Source organism: Ahaetulla prasina, chromosome 8 (assembly GCF_028640845.1).
Source record: "Ahaetulla prasina isolate Xishuangbanna chromosome 8, ASM2864084v1, whole genome shotgun sequence".
NCBI lineage: Eukaryota > Metazoa > Chordata > Lepidosauria > Squamata > Colubridae > Ahaetulla > Ahaetulla prasina.
Window position 1 is genome coordinate 9,795,552 of NC_080546.1, and position 18,994 is coordinate 9,814,545.

At 42.6% G+C, this 18,994-nt stretch overlaps 1 protein-coding gene across 1 annotated transcript in view; it reads left to right on the forward strand.

Moving 5' to 3' along the window:
• SDAD1 (SDA1 domain containing 1) overlaps positions 1-18,994 on the forward strand; it is a 38,693-nt gene that overhangs the window by 3,850 nt on the left and 15,849 nt on the right. The window contains exons 4-12 of the mRNA XM_058193463.1: positions 1,387-1,497; positions 3,895-3,966; positions 4,148-4,248; positions 8,340-8,397; positions 8,956-9,030; positions 10,134-10,235; positions 11,964-12,033; positions 13,593-13,696; positions 15,981-16,038. Coding sequence (XP_058049446.1) covers positions 1,387-1,497; positions 3,895-3,966; positions 4,148-4,248; positions 8,340-8,397; positions 8,956-9,030; positions 10,134-10,235; positions 11,964-12,033; positions 13,593-13,696; positions 15,981-16,038 — 751 coding nt within the window. The remainder of the gene's footprint in view (positions 1-1,386; positions 1,498-3,894; positions 3,967-4,147; positions 4,249-8,339; positions 8,398-8,955; positions 9,031-10,133; positions 10,236-11,963; positions 12,034-13,592; positions 13,697-15,980; positions 16,039-18,994) is intronic.

Sequence of the window (18,994 nt, forward strand, 5' to 3'; positions counted from 1 at the left end):
GGTTTTGTCCGATACTGAAGCACTTTCCTTTTTTTAATTTAATTGACTTTTTAAAAAATTTTCATAGCATTATTTAAAAACATTTTCATTAGGTTTTCATAAAATTCCCCATGACAATTTAAATTGCTGAAAATATACTATTTGTATCGCCCGCACATAAGTTTAGTTCACGTTACGTAAGCGAAACTAAATGGTGCTATAATGCGACCGCAAACAAAAGAGCCTCGTCCCAGAATAGCTTGCGCATCTCCCCCCACACCACCCAGTTGTAACAGACAAGCAGAGCTGGTAGCCGGTGCCCCCCTCCAAACCCAATCCACGATGCGCGAGAGGCATGCGCAGACAACGATACACAGCGCATTACTGTGGAACCAGTGGGTGGTTAGAAAATTTTACTACTAACAGAGATACAAAAGTGGGCGGTAGGTATAAAAAGGTTGACTACCTGTTCTGTTTCCCTTCCCCCAATACTCCCAGCAAAGAGTCAGTCAGAGGCCTCCTTTTCTGATTTATTTACATATATATAAATGTCCTGGCTACGTCTACCCACGGGCCTGCCAAGTTTCTGGAGATAACAAGGAAATTACAGATAAGGCCAGAATTACTCACGAATATATTCTTCCCTCCATTGATACAGATTGCCCGCGCAAATTCATTACTTTGTCCAAGACAAAAAACCAGGAAATCCCGCCTCCTATTCATAGTCTCTGCAGATGTCACTGCATGACAATTATGACTTGGCTTTGTCCCAACTCTTCCGCTGCTGCGCACGCCGGTCACGTCTGTGTAATCTTGCATCACTCCAAAACTGTTCTTGGGGCGTTGCCAAATCAGAAGGAGGCTCCAGGGAATCAGGCTTTGCCAGCCCCTCCTCCTCCCTTTGAGTGGGTGCCAGGGAGGGAAAGGGCTCAAGAGAAGCAGGGCTGGCCAGGTCTTCTCCCTCACTTTCTGAATCATCCGAGTCCAGGAGTCCGGGTCCAGGAACCTGGGTCACAACACTACCCCTGTGCTTGATCATTGGGAGCAGAGGACTCTGCAGGGAAGACAACTTTGTCCAACATTGCTTTAGTTTCTTGTTTTAAGAGATTGGAGCCAGTGTTTTGGAATGGATAATAGACTGCTAGATCTCATGCTGCCATGCTGATAAATTTATATCCTGTTTTGTTGTTAAGGGAAGGGGGAAAAGAGCTGTGAAAAACTCAAGTTTCTGCTTCATGGTTGCTGGAGCTTCTAACAGAGCTTGTAGGAAATCATGGAGGTGACTTTGGAAAAAAAAATTGAGATGAAAAAATAGTATAGATGGGTTGTTTTAGTTTTAGTGTTGCAATCTGGTTGATTCACACTTCATTATTGTCATTCGTAGTCATTCCTTTCTCCTTTTTGCAGACGTTTTGCAGAGCTCTGATCTTGCTGCGAAACAAGAACCTGATTAATCCCACAAGCTTGTTGGAACTGTTCTTTGAGCTCCTCCGTTGCCATGATAAATTTTTACGAAAAGTGAGTAGCCGAACGGACTTTAAAGTAAAAACCCTTGCCAATTTTACTTTAAAATGTTAATTTTAGAAAAAACTAAAAGCTACAACACATTTAGCATTTCCTTTAAAGACTGAGAAAATAGAATAGAATAGAATAGAATAGAATAGAATAGAATAGAATAGAATAGAATAGAATAGAATAGAATAGAATAGAATAGAATAGAATTTTATTGGCCAAGTGTGATTGGACACACAAGGAATTTGTCTTGGTGCATATGCTCTCAGTGTACATAAAAGAAAAGATACGTTCATCAAGGTACAACATTTACAACACAATTGATGATCAATATATCAATATAAATCATAAGGATTGCCAGCAACAAGTTATAGTCATACAGTCATAAGTGGAAAGAGATTGGTGATGGGAACTATGAAACGATTAATAGTAGTGCAGATTCAGTAAATAGTCTGACAGTGTTGAGGGAATTATTTGTTTAGCAGAGTGATGGCCTTCGGGAAAAAACTGTTCTTGTGTCTAGTTGTTCTGGTGTGCAGTGCTCTATAGCGTCGTTTTGAGGGTAGGAGTTGAAACAGTTTATGTCCAGGATGCGAGGGATCTGCAAATATTTTCACGGCCCTCTTCTTGATTCGTGCAGTATACAGGTCCTCAATGGAAGGCAAGTTGGTAGCAATTATTTTTTCTGCAGTTCTAATTATCCTCTGAAGTCTGTGTTTTTCTTGTTGGGTTGCAGAACCGAACCAGACAGTTATAGAGGTGCAAATGACAGACTCAATAATTCCTCTGTAGAATTGGATCAGCAGCTCCTTGATGAACGATCTAATTTCAATACTATAAATTATCCAGTAACCTCATTTGCCTTTTTGTGTCTGAAACATGTTGATGGGAATAATGCAGAATTGCATAATCCATCCTAGAATGAGAAGCAGTAGCAGCCGGAAGAAGAAGAACTAAAAGTCAGCAGGATACGGGATAACATTTTTTTTAAAAATGCTTCCATTTGGTCTCTTAACCATGTGCTGCAAAATTCCATATACCGTATATACTCGAATATAAGCCGATCCGAGTATAAGCCGAGGTCCCCAATTTTACCCCAAAAAACTGGGGTAAACTGGGGACTCGAGTATAAGCCGAGGGTGGGAAATGAGGCAGCTACCGGTCGGGGAAACCCTCCCTCCCTCAGCCGAGAAGGCTGGCGGCTCCCCCGCCCCGCCCTCTCACTGCACCGGCAGGGCTTCCCCGCGCTAATGCAAAAGCCCGCCAAGTTTGCGCCATCCGGTATAATGTGAAAAAAAGAAGAAAAAAAAAACCTCGAGTATAAGCCGTATATACTCGAGTATAAGCCGAAGGGACGTTTTTCAGCACAAAAAACGTGCTGAAAAACTCGGCTTATACTCGAGTATATACGGTATATTTTTTTTAAAAAAGTATTTTCCCCTGAAGATAAAACACAAAATGCAAAGTAAAAAAACAAGAAAACAACTGCAAAAAAGAAAGAAGAAAGGCAAAAAGTGTACCTAACAAATATAAAATTAACAGTAAACCTTACAATTCCACCTTGGGTGAACGTTGATACCTATATATCTGAAACAAATCTAATAGGTCCCCCCCTCACTTGTTCTACAGGTCGACAAATAGTTAAATATTTTCCGTCTGTACTTGTTAAATTATTATTACCGTATTTTTTTGGAGTATAAGACGCACCTTTGTTTTTGGAGAAAACAGCTGATTAGCAGGTGAATCGGCCTCCCAGAATACCCCCAATCAGCTGTTCCCAGAGGTGAATTTTAGCAACAGGTTCCTTGGTTGTGAGCTCTGTGCCTTTTTTTGCTTTTTTTTCTGCCTCTGAAAGCCTCCAAAACAGCTTCACAAAAAAAGCCTCTGAAGCTCCGTCTTGGCTTTTTTTTCTGAAGCTCTTTTTGCAGCTTTTTTCAGCCTCTGAAACCTCCGTTTGAGAAGCTGGGCAGGGCTACATTCAGAATATAAGATGCACCCAGATTTTCACCCTTTTTTTGGGGGGAAAAAGATGCGTTTTATACTCTGAAAAATAAAGTACATTGCATTCTCTTATGCAAGATTAGGCTAGAATCTGTAATAGCTTTGTACCTTATAATATCAACCTTGTTAACTCTCAAGACTCTTTTTTACGCTACGTATTCAAAATAGACTGATTAACATATGTGTATATAAACATACATACATACCGTATGGGTGTGATTCTTTTGGATCGGGGTTTCATTTTCATGTGTGCCACTGCACACCCAGAAAAGTGACAACAAGTCTTATCCATCTCAGACTGGTCCCTCGTAGAATCTCTGTTTCTGCTTCTGTTCATTTTTTCCCAAAGAAAGATTGACACTTTATCCCCTACTGAAATTTTAAGTTTTCTCCTTTTGACAGACATTATACACCCACATCGTTACCGACATCAAGAACGTCAACGCCAAACACAAGAACAACAAAATGAACACTGTAAGTTTTTTTAAGTTGGAAAGTTCCAAGAAACTTGGAGGACTCCATCTCCCAGAATTTCTGGGAGTTGAATTCTGGGAGTTGAAGTCCTCCTGGCTTAAAGTTGCTAAGGTTGGAGACCACTGCTCAAAAGTAATGTCCTTTTTTCTTCTTCTTCTTCTTCTTTTTTTTTTTTTGGCAGATGCTTCAGAGTTTCATGTACACAATGCTGCAAGACAGCAACCCAACTGCAGCCAAGATCTCACTGGATGTGATGGTGGAGCTCTACAGAAGGAACATCTGGTAGGTTGCAAGGAAGGCACAGTCAAGAGTTAGGCTCTACAGCGGGCAGGAACAATGGCGAAATATCAGAGAGAATAAAACACATATATACTGTGTTTCCTCGAAAATAAGACCTATCCTGAAAATAAGCCCTGGCTTGGATTTGTTTACACATGCGCCGAATATAAGCTCTACCCTCCAAAATAAGCCCTAGTAAACATCCCGCCGACTCCGTTGTACCTGGTTGCACAAGGTGGGGCAAAAAACTGCACTTCTTAGAACATCGTACATCTTAAGAAGATACTTAGTTGATACCTAGGACACTGGCAATAACCCGTATCAACCATCAGCACCAGTCAATGGTATTTGTGATGCCTTTTTGAATGTTCAGTTGACTGAGTTTCATGTTTAATGAATAAATAGAATAGAATAGAATAGAATTTTATTGGCCAAGTGTGATTGGACACACAAGGAATTTGTCTTGGTGCATATGCTCTCAGTGTACATAAAAGAAAAGATACGTTCATCAAGGTACAACATTTACAACACAATTGATGATCAATATATCAATATAAATCATAAGGATTGCCAGCAACAAGTTATAGTCATACAGTCATAAGTGGAAAGAGATTGGTGATGGGAACTATGAAACGATTAATAGTAGTGCAGATTCAGTAAATAGTCTGACAGTGTTGATGGAATTATTTGTTTAGCAGAGTGATGGCCTTTGGGAAAAAACTGTTCTTGTGTCTAGTTGTTCTGGTGTGCAGTGCTCTATAGCGCTTTTGAGGGTAGGAGTTGAAACAGTTTATGTCCAGGATGCGAGGGATCTGCAAATATTTTCACGGCCCTCTTCTTGATTCGTGCAGTATACAGGTCCTCAATGGAAGGCAAGTTGGTAGCAATTATTTTTCTGCAGTTCTAATTATCCTCTGAAGTCTGTGTTTTTCTTGTTGGGTTGCAGAACCGAACCAGACAGTTATAGAGGTGCAAATGACAGACTCAATAATTCCTCTGTAGAATTGGATCAGCAGCTCCTTGGGCAGTTTGAGCTTACTGAGTTGGCGCAGAAAGAACATTCTTTGTTGTCCTTTTTAATGATGTTTTGATGTTAGCTGTCCATTTGAGATCTTGCGATATGATAGAACCCAGAAATTTGAAGGTTTCTACTGTTGATACTGTGTTGTCAAGTATTGTGAGAGGTGGAAGTATGGAAGGGTTTTTCCTAAAGTCTACCACCATTTCTACGGTTTTGAGTGTGTTCAGTTCCAGATTGTTTTGGTTGCACCACAAGGCTAGTCGTTCGACCTCTCGTCTATATGCGGATTCGTCATTGTCTCGAATGAGACCAATCACTGTTGTGTCATCTGCGAACTTCAGTAGCTTAACAGATGGATCATTGGAGATGCAGTCATTGGTATACAGAGAGAAGAGAAGTGGGGAGAGCACACAGCCTTGGGGGGGCCCTGTGCTAATTGTACAGGTATTTGATGTGATCTTGCTTAGCTTCACCTGCTGCTTCCTGTTTGTTAGGAAGCTTGTGATCCACTTACAAGTCTGTTCCGGTACCTGTAGCTGGTTTAGCTTAGTTAGGAGAATGTCTGGAATGATGGTATTGAATGCTGAACTAAAGTCTACAAAAAGGACCCTTGCATAGGTCTTTGGAGACTCAAGATGTTGTAGGATGTAGTGCAGAGCCATATTAACAGCATCATCTGTTGATCTATTTGGTTGGTATGCAAATTGCAAGGGGTCTAACAGCGGATCCGTGATGGTTTTCAGGTGGGAAAGCACTAGCCTTTCAAAGGTTTTCATGACTACAGATGTTAGAGCAACTGGTCTGTAGTCATTCAGTTCCTTGATGGTGGGCTTCTTCGGCACTGGGATGATGGTAGAGCGTTTGAAGCAAGAAGGAACATAGCACATCTCTAGTGATTTATTGAAAATATGGGTGAAGATGGGGGCCAATTGGTCAACACAGACTTTTAAGCAAGAAGGAGTTATCTTGTCTGGGCCTGGAGCTTTTCCTGGCTTTTGTCTGTGAAATAGGTCCTGCACTTCCTTTTCTGTGATCACTAGGGGTTGTGAACCCAATGAAATGGGGTCAGTTGTAGGAGGCTTGGCTGTTGTTGGTGTGTCTGAGATGGGGGTTGTGGAGATAGGTGGCTGTAGTTTCCTTTCAAACCTGCAGTAAAACTCATTCAGGTCATCTGCCAGTTGTTGATTACCTTCAGCCTGGGAAGGAGGTTTGCCATAGCCGGTGATATTTTTAAGAGTTTTCCACATGTTTGCTGGTTCATTTGCTGAAAATTGATTCTTTAGCTTTTCAGAGTAGCATCTTTTTGCTGCTCTTATCTCCCTTGTTAGTGCATTTCTGGCCTGATTGTACAGCATTTTATCACCTTTTCTGTAGGCTTCCTCTTTGGAATGTCGTAGCTGCTTAAGTTTAGGTGTAAACCAAGGTTTGTTATTACTGTGTATTCGCAAGTTCCTTGTAGGTACACATAGGTCTTCACAGAAGCTGACATATGATGTTACAGTATCTGTGAGTTCATCCAGGTCTGCAGAGGTATCTTTAAAATATTCCAATCAGTGCAGTCAAAACATGCCTGTAGCTTTAATTCTGATTCCTCCGTCCAGGTTTTCACTGATTTAATTATTGGTTTTATGGCTTTAAGTCTTTGCCTGTAAGCAGGTACAAGGTGAATCATGCAATGATCAGAGTGTCCTACAGCTGCACGTGGTAAAGACCGATAGGCATCTTTTAGTGTTGTGTAGCAGTGGTCTAGAGTATTCTTGCCTCTGGTGGGACAATTGACATGCTGAAAGTATTTTGGTAGTTCTTTCCTTAAGTTTGCCTTGTTTAGATCTCCCAAAACAATGGCCAGTGAATCAGGGTATTTGGCTTCAGCCCATGATTTGGTCAGCTAGAGTTCGTAATGCCTTGTTTACACAGGCTTGTGGTGGGACATAAACAGCAATTAGAAGAAATGAGGAAAATTCACGAGGCTAATAGTAAGGTTTGCAGTTGATAATTAGAGTCTCTAAATTGTTGTCACAGAATTTGTAAATTATGTTAAAATCTTGACACCAGGTTGAATTAATATATAGGCATAAGCCTCCTCCTTTCTTTTTACCAGATGTTTCTGGAATCCTGTCTGATCGTTCAATTTGAAATCCTGGAATGTTCAGGCTGCTATTTTCAATTGATTCATTTAACCAGGTTTCAGAGAAGCATAGGACTGCTGAATTGCGAAAATCAGAATAGTATTTGTTTAAGAGGAGTATTTCATCCATCTTATTTGCAAGTGAGCGATATTTGTTAGGAAAATTGAAGGCAGAGGAGTTTTAGTAGTTCTTAGCTTGATTAAGATCCCAGATCGCTTCCCTCGTTTCCTTCGTTTCCGCCGTTTGGTTTTTTTAGTAATCCATGGCTCCGTGGGAATTGCCTCCTCCTGTGTTAGAATCTCCTCCGTGTTTGTAAAGACAGGCGGGGGTGAGATTAAAGAAAGCTGCTCCTTAAAGAAATGTTCCTTAATTTTTAGCAGATGGTCTCGTGAGTAGGAAATCCGTAGTGAGTCACAGAGAACAATTAGAAATAAAGAGACAATTAGAGAGCATTTCACCGAGGCAGCCTTCGTCGGCGCCATCTTAGGTCAGTAAAAAGTAAATAATAACAATAATAACAATAATAACAATATAATAATGAGGAGGAGAAGAAGAGGAAGAGGAGGAGGAGGAGGAAGAAGCAGCTGCTACTTGATTGATACCTAGGACGCTGGCAGCAACCCATATCAACCAAAGAAGAAGAAGAAGAAGAAGCAACCCATATCAACCAAAGAAGAAGGAGGAGGAGGAGGAGGAGGAGAAGGAGAAGAAGAGGCAGTAGCTGCTACTTGATTGATACCTAGGACGCTGGCAGCAAACCGTATCACCCATCAGCACCAGTCAATGCTATTTGTGATGTATTTTTGAATGTTCAGTTGACCGAGTTTCATTTTTAATGAATAAAGTAAATAATAATAATAATGGGTCTTATTTTCGGGGAAACACGGTATTTAATTTCTCAGTCTCTGTTGTAAACTATCCTTTTTCTATTTTTTTTTAAACAGGAATGATGCCAGAACTGTGAATGTCATCACGCTGGCTTGTTTTTCCAAAGTCACCAAGGTAAAATAAGCATTTTGGTCCAAGTGCAGGTAAACGGACTTACACCAGTTCATTTAGTGACCGTTCAAAGTTGCAACTGCACTGAAAAAAAACTTGTTTGACTGTTTTTCACACTTAAGACTGTTGAGAGCATCCCCATGGTCACGTGATCTTATTCAGATGCTTGGCAACAGATCCATTTTCATGACTATTGCAGTGTCCTTGAATCACGTTGGTCCCCTTTTGTGGCCTTCTGACGGGCAAAGTCAGCGGGGCAGCCAAATTCACTTAACAACCGTGTCACTAACTGAACAGTTACAACGATTCATTTAACAACCGTGGCAAGAAAGTCCATAAAGAGAGGCGGGACTGACTTAACAAATGTTTTTGCTTAGCAACAGAAATGTTGGGCTCGATTGTGGTCGTAAGTCGAGGTCCACCTGAACTTTTTTTCCTTAAATGGGGAGGGGGGGGGATGGAATAATATTTCTGACTTTGTTAGTTCAGCAGCATATGAAACTTGTTCGCTCAAGGAGTTGGGTGTTTTAAAAAAATTCCTTTTGGCTCCCATGACTGTAGATCCAAGTTGCTGGATTGACGTTTTTCCTCGGAAAAGATGAAGATGGAAAGAAAGACAGTGATTCAGAATCGGAGGTCAGTGCATCCTGGAATCCAGACTCAATAACTCAGCGACATGCCTTGGGCCTAATTCTCAAAAGATGAGACGTGTGCGCCTGGAGTGTACCACTACCACAGCTTGTGTCTGGGCTGTACCATTCGTAATTGAATGCCCCTCCCATTAATGTCCACCGACAATGTCAGATGCAAAGGATTCTATGGTCATTTTGTCTCTGAATTTTTATTTAACTCGTCATGGCCAAAAGTGTCTTTGTTTTCAATTCCCCAACCATTTGACTCTTCATTGCCAACAAGTTATAGCAAAATTTGTAGAAGAAGGTGTACAAAATGACCGTATGTCCAGCGGTGGGATTCAGCCGGTTCGCACCACTTCGGGAGAACCGGTGGTTAACTTTCGAGCAGTTTGGTGAACTGGTTGTTGGAAGAAATCATGAGGGCAGAGAACCGGTTGTTAAATCATTTGAATCCCACCACTGCGTATGTCTATACACCCAGGGCAGGGGTCGGCAACCTTAAACACTCAAAGAGCCTCAAAGGTCCTAACCGGAAGCCCCCTGTTCAATTGTGGAACCAGAATTGAATGCCAGATTAGGGAAAACTGCATTTTGGATTGAATATTATCTGTGGGACATGAGAATGTGGGGTTAAGCCAGGGGTCGGCAACCAACACTCGAAGAGCCTCAAAGGTCCTAACCGGAAGTCGTTGTCGTCCCCGTCCCCCCCCCCCGTTCAATTTTGGAACCGGCCAGAAGTCCGATTCCCCCACCATAGAGTCTTCTCATAGCGCGGTGTCCTTTTTCCTCTACCTGTCCTAACCGAAAAACCTGTCAATTGTGAAGCCAACCGGAAAACCCGCCCCTTGCCATAGTCTCCTCCTGGCACGCTGTGCTTTCCTCCCCACCTCCCGAAACCAGAAGCTCCTCTCAAAATTGACGCCGACCAGCGACAGAGAGCTGCAGCAAAAGGATGAAAGAGCCACATGCGGCTCCAGAGCCGCAGGTTGCCGACCCCTGGCCTAGGGGATAGAATTTGATAAAAGAGTGGTATTTTGCATCTTCCTTATGCGAAGCTTCACCAACTCTTTACGTTTCTCTTTCGTAAAATATTTATTTTTCAAGGACGATGGTCCCTCAGCAAGAGACCTGATGGTACGGTACGCCACAGGAAAGAAAACGACAAAGAACAAGAAGAAACTAGAGAAAGCTATGCGAGTTTTAAAAGTGAGTAGTGTGGTTTGGTAGACCTGCCCAGCCGAGATCTAGACATATCCTGCAACTTGGTTCTCTATGCCTCTCCTAATATCCTCGAGTTAGGATCGGAGTGGAACCTGAAGTCAGTTACGTAACCAGCCCAATTTTGAAATATTTTTGGAGTGGTCATTAAGTGAACAGATACGTTGCTGTGGGTGTGGTTTTGCCAAAAAAACCAAAAGTAAATGCCAGGGTTGTTTTTTTTTTTTCAAAACCATAGTTATGTGACTGTGGGACTCAGCAAATGGCCATAAATGCTACCTAGTTGCTGAACACTCATAGTGGGTTACATGACCCGAGGAGGGTTGGGACTATGATTGTCGTAATTTCAAATCTGGATCATAAATATCCCCTAGGTAAGCCTTTAAATGGTCTCTAAGCAACCAGTTGTAAGTTGAGAACTACCTGTATGAACCGTGGTGGCACAGTGGTTAGAATGCAGTACTGTAGGCTACTTCTGCTGGCTGCCGACTGCCAGCAGTTCGATTGCCACCAGGCTCAAGGTTGACTCAGCCTTCCATCCTTCCGAGGTGGGTAAAATGAGGACCCAGATTGTTGGGGGCAAGAGGCTGACTCTGTAAACCGCTTAGAGAGGGCTTTAAAAGCACTGTGAAGCGGTATATAAGTCTAAGCGCTATAGCTTTTCCTCCCTCCCTCCCTCTCTTAATTCCCTTCTTATTCTCCTTCTCGGTGAGCAGTGGTTAGAATGCAGTATTGCAGGCTGACTCTGCCCACTGCCAGCAGTTTGATCCTGACTGGCTCAAGGTTGACTCAGCCTTCCATCCTTCCTAGGTGGATAAAATGAGGACCCAGATTGTTGGGGGCAACAGGCTGACTCTGTACACTGCTTTAGAGAGGGCTGTAAAAGCACTGTGAAGCGGTATATAAGTTGAAGTGCTATTGCTGTTGCATCTTGATTTCAATGTATTTTTTTTCTAATTTGCATTTATATCCCGCCCTTCTCCGAAGACTCAGGGCGGCTTACACTACGTTAGCAATAGTCTTCATCCTATTTGTATATTTATATACAAAGTAAACTTATCGCCCCCAGCAATCTGGGTCCTCATTTTACCTATCTTATAAAGGATGGAAGGCTGAGTCAACCTTGGGCCTGGTGGGACTAGAACCTGCAGTAATTGCAGGCAGCTGTGTTAATAACAGACTGTCTTACCAGTCTGAGCCACAGAGGCCCTCTTTGTGGAAGGCCTCTTGTGAACTGACGATTTACAATCTGAAAAATGGTCACAATACACAGTATGTTCCTATTGGACGTCACTTTCATGGACCCCCAAATAGATTTTAAGCTAAGACGTGGATGTTCAACAGGTCTAGAGCAAACATTTCTGGGTAGCTAGATACTGCAGACTGATTCTTTCCATCTATATCATGTCAACTCGCAAAGCATCCCTCTGGAGTTGCCATAGGCCAGGGGGGGATGGGAAGCCGGCAGCAGCCAGAAACAGATGCACATGCCATGCTTATCTCTCTCAAGGCTGTATCCCAGGGTTACCTACAGCAGCAAGGGGAGTGACCTCTACAACTCGGGTTCACTTGGGAACGTGCCGACATGAAGCTCCTAATAAATAACTGGATTTCTTTTGAAGCTTGGCCCCAGGAGGAAGTTAATTCAGAGAGGCTAATGAAACGTAATTATTGATCTCATTCTTTACTGAACATGTCTGTTTCCTTTTTTACCAGAAACACAAGAAAAAGAAGAAACCAGAAGTATTCAACTTTTCAGCAATCCACTTAATCCACGATCCCCAAGGTAGGTTCACTGGATCTGAGATAAATCTTTGCAGGAAGGAGCTTTTGGCTTACCTTATTGTCTTTTGGAAGCTGAGCAGGGTCAGTCCTGGTTAGAGTTTGGATGGGAGTAGAGTAGCGTAGCGTAGCATAGCGTAGCATAGCATAGCATAGCGGAAGGGAAGGGGATTTTTTATTGGCCAAATGTGATTGGACACACAAGACATTTGTCTCTGGTGCATAAGCTCTCAGTGTACATACAAGCAGGGCCTCTGGTGGCTCAGACTGGTAAGACAGTCTGTTATTAACACAGCTGCTTGCAATTACTGCAGGTTCAAGCCCCACCAGGCCCAAGGTTGACTCAGCCTTCCATCCTTTATAAGGTAGGTAAAATGAGGACCCAGATTGTTGGGGGCAATATGTTGACTTTGTATCTAATATACAACTGGATGAAGACTATTGCTTGACATAGTGTAAGCCGCCCTGAGTCTTCGGAGAGGGGCGGGAAATAAATGCAAATTTAAAAAAAAGCAATAAGTGATAAATCATCATACTCATCATAAAAATACATTCATCATAAATCACAAGATACAACTTAGTGCTAGGATACTAAATAATCAACAAAAATCATACTAGGATACTCAATAAAATAATATAAGATACAAGCAACCAAGTTATAGTTGAAAGAAGATAAGGAGATACCGTGTTTCCCCGAAAATAAGACCCTGTTTTATATTTTTTTGAACCCTGAAATAAGCGCTTGGCCTTATTGCCATGCACTCAAAAGCCCAATTGGGCTTATTATCAGGAGATGTCTTATTTTGGGAGAAACAGCGTAGGTAGTAGGAAAGATGAGAAGAAGAATAGAATACCCTACAGCCTTACTAGATGTCGTGTCCCACTCGTCCTCTGACGGCCGGGTCTGGGAAGTCTGTATCAAGCGTGGCCACGAAGCCTCTGCAGCTTTGCCAAATTCCTGTCAGAGTTCTCAGGGCAGGCAGGAATCCAAGGTGTGACTTCAGCAACCAGATTAGACTTTGCCTGACTCAAGGAATGCCAAAAAGCAGATCCTTTATATAGGCCATGGGGTGTGGCTCCATGACTCAGCATTTATCCAGGCCTGCCCCTCCCTTCCTTTTGCTGACGTCGCCTCTCCATTCTCCGGAAGCGGAGATCTGTCCATGTTTTGTCCTGCTCAGCTGCCGGTAATTCTAGCTCGTGGCTGGATTCTTGCTCATTCTGTCCGGGCATGGTGCCAGGGCTGGGGGTTGGAGGCATGCCAGGCCATTCTTCTTCATTATCAGTCTCTGGCTCAGATAACAGGAGATGGGAGGGGCCCGGCTGCGGAGAGGGAGGCAGTCGAGGCACAACACTAGATGGTTTGGCAATGTTGTGGGAGTCAGTTGTTAAACACACCTACATCAGTGTGTTTTAATCAGGCACGAAACTTCTCAGCATTTGTTGTGAGACGCTGAGGCTATTTTTATCACACAGAAAAAAAAATCTTGTAATTTTGAGCCCATCCGGACAGCTTACCCTGCCACATTTCTGTGATCTTCATACATTTCCTCTTGATTTCAGATTTTGCGGAGAAACTGTTAAAGAATCTGGAATCCTCCAAGGAGAGATTTGAAGTGAAGATGATGCTGATGGATCTAATTTCTAGGCTGGTTGGGATTCATGAGGTACAGTTAACATTCTTTTGAGTTTTTTCTGAAGTTTTTTTTCTTCTTCTGTTTTTCTCCTCCATCTCCTCTGCTTTAGTTTTGGGTGATCTCGGGCAGAAAAGGAAAATGTGCTTCCAACTTTTGTGTCCACTGATAAAGAGTACAAGTAGTTCTCGACGTACGACCACAATGGAGCTCAAAATTTCTGTTGCTAAGCGAGGCCATTGCTAAGGGAGTTTTGCCCCATTTCTGGCCACAGTTGTTAAGTGAATCACCGCAGTTGTTAGTAATTGTGGTTGTTAAGTGAATCTGACTTTCCCACTGACTTTGCTGGTGAGAAAGTCGCACAAGGGGATCACATTTCAACCGTCATAAATGTGAACCAGTTGCCAAGCATCCAAATTTTGATTATACGCCCACGGAGTTGCGGCAACAGTCATAAGTTTGAGAAGCGGTCGTAAGTCGCTCTATTCAGTGCCGTTGTAACTTCAGGCATTAAATAAATGGTTGTAAGTTGAGAACTACCTGTATTTAGGATTTATATCTCACCTCTGGCCCAAATTCTGATTTTTTTTTAGAGGCCCAGCATTCAGTGCCACAAATCACCACTTTAATTTTTTTTTTCTGCGTGTTGACAGTTTTTGCCTTCAGCAATCTTCAAAATAAAGCTAAAATAATTTAATTATTTTTTAAAAAACTTGCATGTTGCCCGATTCTCAACAACCCCGTGGCTCATATCAAACAGTTACAATAAAGTCAATTAAAAAGAATGACAAAATATAGCAAGCATCACGAATCAAGAGGGGTCTCCTTGCTAGAGATCTGGGTGAACAGTTAGGGTCTTCACATTCTTCTTAGTCAGAGCAAAGTGGCGGCCATCTGGATCTCAATACAGTGAGAATTGCTGATGGTCTATAAAACTTACATGGCTTGATAGTAACGCCTTAAAATGCGTAGCTTCAGCCTTCGGGATCAGCAGAATTATATGAGCACTGCTGTGATATGTTAGTGTAGTGGTGCGGTGACCTAGAAGTGGAGCTCTCGCTTCACAATCAGGAGGCTGTGAGTTCGATCCTAGGTAGAGGCAGGTATTTCTTTCTCTGGGCACAATGAGAATGTATCTGCTGAATATAACTCCGCATTGGTGACAGGAAAGGCATCCGTCCAGTAAACACTCAGCTCCATTCAGTTGCCCAGACTCCACCCCGCAAGGTATTATGGGGGTCGTTAAATGACAAGGATGTTGTGATAAGTTCGTGAAAGTAATAGAATAACAGAATTGGAAGGGACCTTGGAGGTCTTCTAGTTCAACCCCCTGCTCAGGCAGGAAATTTTACACCATTTCATATAAATGGTTATCCGATCTCTTATAAACCTCCAGTGATGGTGTTGTGACTTAGGCCCAAGTAGTTACTACCCGACACAATCAGTCCTAAACAAACATATTTTATTAGAACAGCTGAGAATTACTTCATTCTCAGCTTAGTCTAAATTAATTCCAAAACAAATCCTTCAGAAAAAGTCCTTCGGCCTTATCACAAATCTTTGTCTTCTTTGGCACCCTGCTAAGGCTTTTCTTGGCAAAGCCCCACGAAGTTCAGAAACAAGAGACGCCAACTAGAAACCATTGGAGCAATCTTGCTTTCCTAAAAGAGCCCAAGAGTCATTGCTGCTCTTTTAAGGCTCATGGGAGGGGCCAATCATCTCCTGGCCTTACTCCTGAGTTGTCCTTTTTGCTTCAGCTGCTCTTGCCTTCTGGCAGCTCCTCACATGCGTGCACTAGGAACAAGCTCCTCCTGTTCCTCTGCCTCACTACTGTCAGCCTCTGGAGGCTCTGGAGTCCGCACATCACTCCCCGATGGCCCTGGCCCCATCTCTGCCTCCGACTCAGAGCCCTCATCCGGGCCTTCCCCTGATTCCAGGACTGGCCCATAGTCCTCCCCAGCCTCCTCACTATCCAACTCCTCTGCCAGCTGCTGGTGGACTACAACAGATGGCGCACTCACAACTTCTGGAGGCAAGCCGTTCCACTGGTTAATTGTTCTGACTCAGGAAGTGCCTTCCAGAGGAGTTGTACTATAAGCGACAACTGTCCGCTGGGGGACGGTTGGAATTGTAAAGTTAGCACATCTGGAGGTTGGCAGGTTAGGTTCATCTTCTAATGATGTTCCAGATGTGTTTCACTCTGGCTTTGCTGCAAAGTTACCCTGGTAATGGGTGGTGGTGGTTGCTGCTGTTATTTTACTCAGTAGTCCCATTTCATTCACCGCTGACCTCTTGACAACTTTCTATGTTTCCATAGCTTTTCCTCTTCAACTTTTACCCTTTCATACAACGATTCCTGCAACCCCACCAAAGAGGTAAGTGGCATCAATTCAAGCAAGAAACAGACTCTCCCGCAAAGAAAAACCACTCTTTATTTATACCTTGGGAATTAACTGCATTCACCAACAGAAAGTCCAGGCAAGAGTCCTGCAAGGAATTAACTGAAACAATAGTCCTTATCAGCTGGTTATGATAAATGCAAGGCTGTGAGCTCTCAGCCGGGAGGCTGCAAATTACCGTTTTTTTCAGAGTATACGAAGCATCTTTTTCCCCACTTAAAAGGGGGTGAAAATGTGGGTGTGTCTTCTACACCAAATGTAGCCCCTCCCACCCACTGGCCCCCACCCTTTGGCCTCTGCCTCCCAGCAATTTACCTCCTTGCAGCAAGCAGCAAGAAGAAACAGCCCGTTTCAGCTTCAGCACAGCCTGATTAGCACAAGTGGATTGTCCCTTGGATCAGCCTCCCGACTCTCAGCTATTTCAGGCTGCGGGAATTGCCATGGCCTACAGCTGCGCAGGCCTCCACTGCTTGCTGCCAGGAGGTAAATTGCTGGGAGCAAATTTTTTTTTTTTTCTTGTGCTAATCAAGCTATGATGAAAATGGAAATGAAAGCAAAGCAGGCTGTTTGCTGCAACGAGGCAAAATTGCTGGGAAGCAGAGGCAGATTTCTTTTTCTTGTTTTCCTCACCCAAAAAAGGTAGGTGCGTCTTACAGTCCAGAGCATCTTATACTCCGAAAAAATAAGGTAAGCTAATGCAAACAGAGAAATAGACCAATATCAGTTCTGGCAAGGCAGTCTTTGTCGCACAAAACACACAAGGAGTAAACTTTCCAGAAATGCAAACAGGGCCTCTGGTGGCTCAGCAGACTAAGTCAGTCTGTTATTAACAGCAGCTGCTTGCAATTACTGCAAGTTCAAGTCCCACCAGGCCCAAGGTTTACTCAGCCTTCCATCCTTTATAAGGTAAGTAAAATGAGGACCCAGATTGTTGGGGGCAATAAAAGTTGTATATAATATACAAATGGATGAAGACTATTGCTTAACACAGTGTAAGCCGCCCTGAGTCTTCGGAGAAGGGCGGGATATAAATTCAGATAAATAAATAAAAAATAATAAATTTTGTCTGCTACAACTAAATCATTCCCCTTTCGTCCTATTTATTCCCCAGCCAGAGAGGCGCCATTCAGTATCCATGTTCATTTTGGCTTCCTGAGCCAGTTCATTGTCCTCCGTTGTTCACTCTCCTATCTGCTCTGTGTATAAACGCATCTGGAACAGGTCCCAGCCATTCCTCCTCCTCACTCATCTCTGACGCCAAAGGCAGCTGCCTCTCTGGCTGGGAAATGCCGGACGGCCCTGGCTCTTATCTCTGTGTCCGGATGCTGAGCATCCCATCAGAGCCTTCCCCAGGCTCCAGAACTGGCCCAAGTTCTTACCCAATCTCCTCAACCTCGTCTAACTCTGCCGCCAACTCTGCTGGCAGTTGGCGGGCCACAACAATATCCTTCCCAATGTCATTTCACTTTGTCGTTTACGAGTTGCAAATAGGCAAGGAGATTCTTGTTTGCTCTGCTTTGTGTTCCTTGTTGTTAAAAGTCGTCCATCCAGTTTTAATTTTAGCCCACCCTGATACCTCTCTGACCTTTTGCAGCTTCTTTTAAGAACTCGGAGCAAGAAAACAAATTACTGGGCTCCGAAGAAAAGCGCAAAAAGGTGGATTTTTTTCCTGTGGAAATGGACATGAATCCTGTTCTAGCGGATGGAAATTCTATTCCATAGAATAGGAAATTCCTATTCTATGGAAATGAATCCTATTCTAGCAGAAAAATATTGCTCAGTTTTTTGTTTTGCTTTGTTTTTAATTAAATTTTATTTATAATACAAATTAAAAACAGCGGACATAGCGTGACATGGAAAGCTGAGTCAAACTTGAATCAGGAAGGAAGGAAGGAAGGAGGAGCACTTAGACTTACATACCTTTTCATAGTACTTTACAGCTCTCTCTAAGCAGTTTACAGAATCAGCCTATTGCCCTCCACAATCTAGGTCCTCATTTTATCGACCTCGGAAGGCCCACCCTGGAAACAGCAAAGGACTGGCCCATAGTGCCTCTGCCAGCAAAAATGGAGCTTGGGAAGGCCTTTCGCAATCTTCCCAAGTTCCGTGTTTGCTGGCTGAGTGTGGCATTAAACATTTTCATCAAATTTTGTCATATAATTGATACACTTCCTTATCGCTATACATGTTTACACTAATTGCCACATTTTGAATACGTATATTCTTTCATCCATGTAGGTTATTTCGATATCTAATTCAATCGTTATCTATCATAACAAATTAGCATAAAAACTTCCAAGCATTTTACTCGTCAATGGTCCTAAATCCCAGCATTTCTCCTCCTTTCTAGCCAATAATAAAATTTGTTCCAGATTTCATAATACTCTGATTCATTGTTATCTTTAAGTTCCAAGGTCAATCTGTCCATTCCCGTGCAAATTAATATTTTAGCTAACACTACTTCTGTGGGGAGTCTCTTTGTTTTTCCATTTTTGTGCAAAAGTTAATCTTGCTGCTGTTATATGTGTAACATTGGGTAAATTGTGCTCTTGTTGTATTTGCCCTCTATAATACCCAGTAGAAAGAATTTTGGTTTTGCTTCTATATTTTGCATTAGGATCTCCTCTATCCTTTGTCTTATCTGGTGCCAAAATTTTGCAGCTTTTGAGCATTCCCAGGAAAAATACTGCTCAGTTTTAGAATAGAATAGAATAGAATTTTTTATTGGCCAAGTGTGATTGGACACACAAGGAATTTGTCTTGGTGCATATGCTCTCAGTGTACATAAAAGAAAAGATACGTTCATCAAGGTACAACATTTACAACACAATTGATGGTCAGTATATCAATATAAATCATAAGGATTGCCAGCAACAAAGTTACAGTCATAAGTGGAAAGAGATTGGTGATGGGAACTATGAGAAGATTAATA